Source organism: Monopterus albus, unplaced genomic scaffold (assembly GCF_001952655.1).
Source record: "Monopterus albus unplaced genomic scaffold, M_albus_1.0 scaffold46.1, whole genome shotgun sequence".
NCBI lineage: Eukaryota > Metazoa > Chordata > Actinopteri > Synbranchiformes > Synbranchidae > Monopterus > Monopterus albus.
The window spans coordinates 3,648,837-3,658,392 of NW_018127926.1; the positions used below are offsets into that span (position 1 = coordinate 3,648,837).

General features: G+C 38.1%; 2 protein-coding genes across 2 annotated transcripts in view; one reads left to right on the forward strand and one right to left on the reverse strand.

Moving 5' to 3' along the window:
- Nucleotides 1–232: 232 nt before the first annotated feature.
- On the reverse strand, nt 233–7,121 carry LOC109960308 (P2X purinoceptor 5-like). Its single transcript, XM_020600296.1, has 12 exons — nt 6,985–7,121; nt 6,302–6,452; nt 5,420–5,491; nt 3,310–3,385; nt 2,935–3,031; nt 2,273–2,353; nt 2,005–2,146; nt 1,485–1,615; nt 1,192–1,285; nt 817–882; nt 635–717; nt 233–438 (listed from the first exon to the last, which is right to left on the reverse strand). The coding sequence occupies exons 1-12, from the start codon at nt 7,119–7,121 to the stop codon at nt 363–365; spliced, it is 1,206 nt and encodes a 401-aa protein (XP_020455952.1). The 3' UTR covers nt 233–362.
- An 874-nt stretch (nt 7,122–7,995) lies between these two features.
- LOC109960355 (uncharacterized) overlaps nt 7,996–9,556 on the forward strand; it is a 5,179-nt gene continuing 3,618 nt past the window's right edge. The window contains exon 1 of the mRNA XM_020600395.1: nt 7,996–8,057. Within this exon, the coding sequence (XP_020456051.1) occupies nt 7,997–8,057 (61 nt within the window). The 5' untranslated portion in view covers nt 7,996. The remainder of the gene's footprint in view (nt 8,058–9,556) is intronic.

Sequence of the window (9,556 nt, forward strand, 5' to 3'; positions counted from 1 at the left end):
TAAAAATGACATAACTTAATCTTCAACCAAAATGGTCTGTATGCAAGAATATCCATTTCAGACAATGTTGTTAAAACATGTTCATTTTATAGCTAAACTTGTTATAAAATTAATGGAATATCTGTTCATTAATGTTTTGAATTATCATTTTGAAGTTATACAAACAGAGTAGTTACAAATGCAACATGTGGTAGCATCTGAAACTGATAAATTCAATCAAATTATGCCGTGTCTTACAAGAACTCCACACCAGTACAGCATAAATTGTATTCTACTGATATACTGTGTCACTTTTATTACATTTATTGTTGTACAAAAACAAACAAGGGCATGTTACAAACTCATCTCATGTGACAAAAAGACTAAGACGTCAGATTTTCCCGCTCCATGGCACCTTTCCTGTCTTCCACACTGTCTTCAGATGTTGATTTCTCACTTCTGTCGACAAATTGTCGTGGGAAATGCAGGAAAAATCAAATCCTTTACGTACATAAGTCACGTGTCATAGCAGAATGACACCAGCCAAGAACAGCTTAGAATTTGTACATTATCCACTTTATTTTAATGGAAAGTAAATCAGATATACCAGCTGTCTCACTGAAGATTAACTGTACTTGTGTGGTGCTTATCATACCTGCATCCTTCAAACTTCCTCTCTCGATAAGCGTCACCCTTCTTCATTAGGTAGAGAAGGACCATGTCACAGAAGAAAGCTCCCTGTTAAATGAAGCTTTATTTAGTGATGTAACCATCACAAATGGCAAAAACACAAACCAACCTTGGGCAGCATGAACCAAAAATATTAATGGTACTTACAGCGCCCATCAAAGCCAGTGAAGAACCCACGTTGATGGCTGTTGGTATGATGCTGAACTTTCCAGCCTATGAACGACAGCAGAAATACTAGAAATGTTTATTTTAATCACAAAAATCATCTTAAGATTAAAGAATTAAAGGTTATGCCCCTTTATTCAAAATGTCTTTGAATTTGACTTCTTGTTGATTTTAATAAAACCTAATATGTTTTTTAAAGTTCGTCCAGAATGTTTTAATTTTGGAAAACATAAAGTAATGGTATTGGAGCTGCGGTGTGCTGAGACACAGTAAAAATAAATACTGATAAGATCACAATCATCCTGTCCCTAAAGGCACTTATCAGTTACACATCATAACACTGGCATTTTTCCATACCTTTCCAAGCACCATGACGTTAAATCGGACACCATAGACTTTGAATAGAGATCGATAGCTTTCACCAGCAGCATTTTTAAAATATCGAGTGTGTCTGTTGGGGAGAAAAGTTAAGCATGTAAGCATAAGGAACAACAACTGATTATCTTTATGTACTGTAGTTTATGGTGATCAAGACGTCTGGATAATGCTTCTCCTTTCAAATTCTCCTTTTATTGTAAATAAAGGTTATTTTATTGGGGATAATAATGAGAAATATTTGTACAATTCAGACTGTGTGCAGTGAGTCTCACCTGAAGTTAAATCCCATCGCAATGGTTTTGTTGGAAACACTGATGTCCAGGCGAGTAAAGCGGTACTGTGGATGGCAGTGGCCTTTGTCGAGGTCGCAGTCCCAGTGTATCATAATGCCAATAGACCCCCCCTGGGAAACAGAATACAAAACTGATCATATTTAAAGCATGTAAACAGTCATTCAAAAAGGTGTTCGATAATATTGATTGTTGATCGAATACCACTACTTTGTTTTCCAAAATTAAAATCTCTACACTTCACTGTGTGTAACTACTTTGGATCATTTATGTAAGGTAACATGAAATGTGACACTTTGCAAAAGTTGTAATGTAAATGTAATTGCGCCATACATACAATAAATACCAAAGAAAATCTAAGTAACAAAGTACAGTCATGATCTACTGGGACTTTGTTTCTCACTTGACAGCATGTTGTGACTTTAAAATCTTTCATTTAAGGTAAAGTTTTGTAACATTCACAACTCTATGACATTACACTGTTGAAAAGTGCAATACTAACAAATGTGGCCATGTCCTGGAAGTTGTATCCAGCTCGTCTGGTGATGTCTCCCAGGCGGAAGATGGGGCAGTAGGGGTGGAGCTTCTCATCATATCGGCATTTCTTTAAATAGGAGTCATCAGTTGTTTCAAGAACGTTGGACCTTAGAGTTAAGAAACACACAGCACAGAGTGTGCACCGTTCACTGGATATAAGCCCTGTTTCCAGTTAACCAAGCAGTAGTTGAAGAGGCTATGGTGAATAATGAACACAGAAGAAAAGGACTTACTTTGAAAATGTGAATTTGGGAAATTGGATGAAATTCTTGATGTAGATGGTGAAGTTTTCAGCATTTGTCAGTAGAGGCCCTCTGTATAATACAATAGGGATTGTGGTTAAGTACCACATACCTTGTGACGTACTAAGAAAACAATTTTGTAATGGTAGGACAGATCAAGGGGCATAATTCATAATTTTTTCATAAAAGCAAGGTTAATAACTAGGAACCAGATACACAGTGATGGCTGTTGGACAGTTCAGGGGGCCATGGTGTTCATATAAAGTTGCCTATCAAGCCAGGAAGATTATCCATACTATTTTAGCATCAGAAGCTATAACATCAATGCAGCTTAAGGCCTGGTAATGCCATTGAGTATCTGCTCTTTAATTGGGTCAGAGTAGGAGTCAATGCCAGCTTAAAGCTTTTCTTTGGTTTCTAAACAATCTGGCCCTAGCTCTGACATAGCTTGGTCAGTATGGTCAACATGTGACCAAACTATTTCTAGCTTGGTGTCTGACATCTTGTATTGATTTATTACTTATGTACTTGTCTGGCATTTTGCAGTTTAACATGTTTCCGGCAAGAGTCTTTCATTTATTAAACTAAATTCTTTAATGAAACTTTTTTCACCCCTGTGCGTTTCTTTTTAATGTGACTGCATTGCTCCTTACTGTGGTGTGAATCTTCTTTCAATGGGGCACCAGCCGTAGATTTCACAGGTACCAGTGGAGTTTACATCTCGTCTTAAACATCGGCCGCTCATAATGCCTTAAAACAACAGAAGAAGACAAACCTGAAGTCATCCCGCTTGTCACGTGTAAAAACATTACATCTGAATTTCTGTTTGGTTCAAATGAGAATTCCCATATTAAAGGAAAAGAAACTGAGAATATTTCTAATCCTTCTTTTAATCATTTGTGTTTTCTGCATTTAACCTGAATTTTTTTTTAACCTGCTGAGTTTGGACCCAAATCTTTTCATAATGGCACAGAACAGGCAATAACCACCTTAGTGGTGATTTAAACTGAGTAATGTTTCTTTCTTACCATTACCAGCCACTACCACCTTTCCCTCTTCACAGTCCTCACTATCTCGACAGTGACCATCCAGCAGTCTGGGGCTCTGGGATCAGACACCACGAAGAGGGCAGAGGGTGAGGAAACACTTTACATATAACTGACCATTTTTCACATACTAAGACAAAATAAAATAAACAAAAATAAATGAGACAGTTTGTATATTTTTTGTATTTTGTCATTTTGACATAATTTAGTGTCATCATTTTGATTTGGCAGCCCCTATTTTTTACTTCATACTTTATATTTTTGACATAGTATTTCATACGTTTGACATAATAGCTTCTAGTGTTAACTGAATGACTCATAATTTGGATTGAATAGATTACAATATTTACAGTACTCTGCATTTAATGTTTTTAATTTAGCATCTGAGTATTTTTAATCACAAAGTTTTTTCATTAACTTGTTTTTTTTTCTTTTCCTAGCAAATATGAGCTTCCATGTGTATACCATATTACAGATGCATATCATACACAGATTTTACACTCACCAGTCACTTTATTAGGTACATCTGTACAATTGTATGCATTTCAGTGCAATACGTCTGCCTTTAACATCTGTGTTTATGATGCCCACAATGTTTTTGGTAAACTTGTCATAAATATATAAATTCAATTATATGCTTATTATTGAACTGGCAACCTGTCAGGGGTGCACCCTGCCTCTTGCCCAATATCAGCTGGGATTGGAACATTATATATGATGGTTAAAGGCAACTCAAGTGTGGTAGCCTTTCCGAAGTGGTGGCACTACAACTGGTGAGAGTCCAAATGTATACAAGAGCTGTGTGGTATGGTTGTGTAATACTTGTACAGGCTTGCCACTCTTTTTGGCTGCTGGCACTGACACCAAGGGTCCGGCCTCAGTTTACATACCTGTCCTGAGTTTACATACCTAGAACGCTCCAGAAAATTTGTAGCTGAAGATATAGCACACACATACACAGTCATAGAAAGAAGCAGGTGGTGTCAGGCTTTGTTAAAAGTTAAGTCTTCTGCTACAGAAATCAGCAAAGGGACTACAGATTAGCTACAGCCCATCTTAGTGTCTTTTTCTAGTAGTTGTACACAATACAGTGGTTAGTCACAACTTTCTAAATTACAAATTGACTTTGGGTGCGTCACTGCTGTGTGTAGAACCAACTTTATATCTACATAGTCGAAGCACACTCAGAATAAATGTGTATAAAATAGAACAATTTGGGCACAACTACAATCTCAGTGATTTGATATTTATTACATTTATATAAAACATGAGCCTCCTCTGTCCTGGCATTTTAAAAATGGCACTAATTCGGAGTGCTACTGGTAGTTGATAGGCTCAAGAGAGGTAAAATACTTTTCTCTATATGTCTGAGAAGGAGCTAGCGTGTATAGATGTTTTCATTTATATATGTTTGTCATTAAGCTCAAGCAGCCCACAGATTATTCCCAGCTCTTCCATAACCTCAGTCACACATGGCCTACTGCTGGAATAGTTTCCGCATGATCAGATGGCAAACAGTGGAGAGTGAATAAAATAACTTTAAGATAAGCACGGTTTGTCAGACGACACGAAACTGTGAGCTGAGTGGAAAGAAAACACAGTGTCTAAACAGCACATCCTTCCCAACAGCTAGCAAAAACTCACAACACAAAACTCGCTGTTATCCTTAGGTCAAACAAAATAAAATGTTTGTCTTAAAATGTGCTCAGCGTGCTGCCTCCTGGTGACAGTCATGCCAAATGCTAGACAGATGCAGTGGTAAGAATAAATGAAATAATGGCCAAATATGAAAGCATGATGATTTCAACATTGTCAGTTACTTGCTATTAGGAGAAAGCAAAGCTAATTCTTCTAACAAACATACTAATACATAATATTTCTGGGTGTGATATGTATTATGTTTTGTATGTACCACATTGCTACTGTCATTATGCTATCAAATATGAAAATAATGATGATTAATTTTCACATTTCCTCCTGTTACAGTGAAAGTGTGAGTGTAATTTTCTGAGTGGACAGTTTTCTCATACCCCAATGGTCTAACACACTGTAAATGATTTACATTTAAACCAAATCTACTAAATACTCTTACCTCAGCACAGTATCCCAGCTTCTGGTTTGGTGTCTCTAAGAAATTAGTTACAATAAACAGAACAGCTTCACCCTATGTGGAGAGAAAACACTGTAGATCAGCCTTTATTTGGACATAATGTCATAACGACCCATGTGCTGCTTTTGTTTCTCCTTCCTCAGCCTTAGACTCTCTTCCTCTCTTCAGGGGTCTGCAGTGTGATCCTGGTTTAGGTCATTACCTGGCCCAGCTCCAGCATGCAGACCTGTGCCTCTCATTATACTGTACCACCCATTTTCTCAACACATTTGCTGTGTTGTGATTTGCTTACATTTTTTTTGTTTTGTTTTAATTTTGTGTCTGCCCTAACTACCTGCCCATCTGTTAAGACTTAAGACTTTGCTTTTTGATAAGCCTTCCCTTAGTTATGCTGCTATAGGCTGGGGGTCCTCCCATGATACGCTGAGCTCCTCTCCTCCCTCTCCTTTACTCTCATCTTCTCTCTCTCCTCTCATCTCCCTCCTCTCCTCTTTTTTCTCTCCTGTCCTTTCTCTCATCTCCTCTCCCCTCTCTCTCTTCTCTCTCCATGCATCTACAGTATATGCCATCATTCCATGTCATTAACTTTGTGTGTCCTCTCTCTCTTCCTGTACCTAGCTGCAGGTACCCCTGGCTTTGGAGCTGTACATTTCTGATGAGCAGTCACCAGCCACATCAATGAACCCAATGTTTGTTTGTGTGTTGTGTCTTGTTACTTTTCTTTTCTCTCTCCTCTATCCAGCCACCAGCATGTGTGTGTGCCTTTCAGCCAGTCCTCATCCTTACTCTGAATAGCCGCATAGCTGAAATCATTGAAGTGTTTAATAATGCCATGATGCTGTGGTGTAAATACAGTATTTTCACCTGAGGTGGGATAACGTAGTCTTCCGGCCCCCACACCAACAGACCAGACTCAGAGGTATTAGTCACCGAAACGCCCTTCAGTTTAGTTATAACGGAACTCTGGATGGCCTCGTCTGTCTCCTGGTAGCCTTTCTTGCTTATGAAAACCCAACTGTGCGTGAAAGCAACACTCAGAATAAGCAGGTTTTTATCCATACCACCAATAAATAAATAAATAATGTGACAATGTGTTCAAGGCATCTTGCACAAGACTACAGTAAACATTATAAAGCTTTTAGTGTAAATAAGCAGACTATAAAAGATGTACTATTAATCTATTAAGGCTGAAAATGGCCCTGTAACTTGACACCTACTAGTTCTGATTGAAATGTATAGGGCTCCCACCCACTTCACCAAGCCTTGAAGTCATCAACATGTACACTGAATAATGTGGGTGGGGTATTTTATAGCCTACAGTTGGACTTTAAGTAATTTAGGTTGCTGTATGCCACGAGTTTCATTAAGTATTTCTTTATTTAAAATCTATAACCTACTGTGTGTCTCTAGGGTCAACACAAATTCCTCACAGGTGCAAATTTTACTATTAGCCTAATCGTTATTTATACTAATTTACATAGCATAATTTATCTAGCATATGGAATCACAAAAACACTTAGTAAAAACCTCGACAGTAATTCACTTACCCTATAATGTAACCGATGATAGATAACTGAATAACTCTGTACAAAATCCCAACTTTCTTATTTTTGGCGACAATGTATTTTTCCGTTTTGTAGTCAAATAAGGAGAGGAAACGTCCCTTGAGTAAGCTCCCAGCCATCCTGCAGCTGCATACTCACAGCTGGATGACAGTGAATAGTTAGTGGTACAGTCAGTGGAGAGTGTCAGTAGCTTAAAGGCGCTGACAGTAACCAGCCTGCAGGAGCACACACACACACATACACACACACACACACACTGCTCCCACCAGCTGCACTGGCTCAGTGCTCAGCCATCATCACCAGCCACGTGTCTAATGCACTGTGGCGCTAGACGAAAGGTCAGGGGTCCACATTATGATGGATCCTCTGAACTCCGTCTGTACCGGTTCATGGCACTCCATCCGGTGGTTGTCACTAGAATGGCGACAAACATCAAATTCAAAACGTTTTACCTTCTCATCATATGACCTGTCTTCTATTACAGTTTTATGTATAGTATTGTATATGTTAGATTAGTTTATAATGTTTGTTGTGTGCTCTGATGTCCAGGTGTATTATGCTATATTACTTTAGCATTTCATTTTGTTATTGTTAAGCACTTTGTAACATTTGTTTTTTTTAAAAGTGATAAAATTGCTATGGCTGTTGCTCTCCATTTCAAATGCCCCTTGTTTTCTGAATCACCAGCACGTCTCAACAGGAAGTGGTCTGGATGCAACTGTCGTTTTCATGCCTTTCATAGCAGTTGTCTACATGTTCACTGTAAAGTGTAGGCCTAAAGAATTTTAATTAGAATTTCATCTTTGGCATAGTCACCAGAAAGTTTGAAAAAAAAAAAGGGGACAAAAACCTGGATCAGACATTGACCTGTTACGTATGTAGAACTGAAACAGTAGCAAAGTATTTATGGCCTTGTGGTTTTGTCCCATGATGCTGGGAGGGGGTTATATGCAGCTTAACCACATTGCTGTTCACACTGAGTGAGCAGTTCACAATGACTGCAGACAAGTGGATTTTCGTTTTTGCCCTGTGCTTCATGAGTGCATCGTCAAATGGTAAGTTACATGAATTTCGAAAATCAGAATATTATTTATAAAAATACATGAATTGTAAACCTAAAATCACTTGTTTGATCTATTACACATCAATATTCAGTTGGTTTAAATGATCTTAGAGTTCTTGTGGCTGGATACATAAATATATGTACGGTGGACTATGATGTTGGTAATTTTAATATATTTAATGTTGTACATTATTTTTGTAATATACATAAAACACTTTTATTCATTATTGTAACCCATTAAAATTGTGCTAATTTCTGAGAATTTGTAGGCACGTAGAGTAATAGCTTTGTCTTTAGTAATTCATGGTTACTATTTTTATATTTCTAGTTTATTTTTCTGCACCACTGCCCAACTGGCCTATACACTAATCAGCCATAACATGACCACCTGCCTGAAACAGTGTACACAGGAGTCAATGTGGCAGTTGGTCAGCACTCATGTCACTCTACAGCTCACTGTGAATCTTCTGTGAATTCATTTGCTTCCACAATTATATTGTCAGGAAGAGCACATATTTGGTGACCATTCAGTGTAAAAGGAGTGAAAATTGTGGTCGTGAGGACAAGTCAGCAAGCAAATTTTATTTATATACTGTAGCTAAACAAAACTGTACAAAGTGCCGCACAAAAAAATAAGTGTAAAACTGTATAAAATAATAAAAATACCATTACTTCACAAAAATAATAAGAGTACACCTCAAACTATACTGGAATTAAAAGCCTGTGAGAAAAAATAAGTTTTCAGTGTTATGGTTTAGTCCCCCTCACCAGGAGGGTGAGGGAGAACTGGGGTTGGACTCAAGATGGCTGACCCAGGTGCTAGTACAAAAAAGGTGGTTTAATGGAATAAAAACAACAAAGTGACAACACAACAATGTCCATAATATATACAAGGGAAGGGCAGTGATGACTAAGGAGACCAGGATGAACAGGTACACAGACACACTAATGGCAGGAACTAGGAGAGCAGAGGATGAGAACGGACAGATGAACAAAAAGAACTAACGTAAACAAGGCAATCCACAGCACAGGGACTGTCAGCGTGGAAGACAAAGCACTGTTAGGTATTTTCTTAGTTAGGTAGATATTTAGAGATTTGTTGTCTAGAAATGTGTAGGGTAGACAGGATGTCTAGCTCAGGCTGTTAAATGCTTAGTTCATTGTCATGAGCTTGCTGCAGGCTGCATGTGGGCCTCAAGGTCAACTAGATTGAAGAGTCTGCAGGCAGGATGAATATTGCTATTATTATTGCTATGTTCAGCCGTAATCTTAATCATAATATCTTCCGAGGCTTACTGTTCGGACATGTCCCTGAATGTCCTGTATGTTTTTAGATACACACCACATAATCAACATTCACACACATTATTTTCTTCATGTTTTGACTACTGCTCTGCTCAGCTGCCAAGCTGGCATATCAGGTGACGTCACGGTTTGACGTTGCCTGCGTAGGATGGGGCTAGCCCAACGAAGTGATTAAATTGTATAGGC

Bases quoted from the DNA above. Each gene is read 5' to 3' on its own strand.
- LOC109960308 (XM_020600296.1), bottom strand. From the start codon at position 7,121: ATGGCTGGGAGCTTACTCAAGGGACGTTTCCTCTCCTTATTTGACTAC. The intron at 1,286-1,484 runs GTGAGACTCACT...TCTCCCCAACAG, and splicing joins GCGATGGGATTTAACTTCAG to ACACACTCGATATTTTAAAA. The intron at 883-1,191 runs GTATGGAAAAAT...TGTCGTTCATAG, and splicing joins ACGTCATGGTGCTTGGAAAG to GCTGGAAAGTTCAGCATCAT.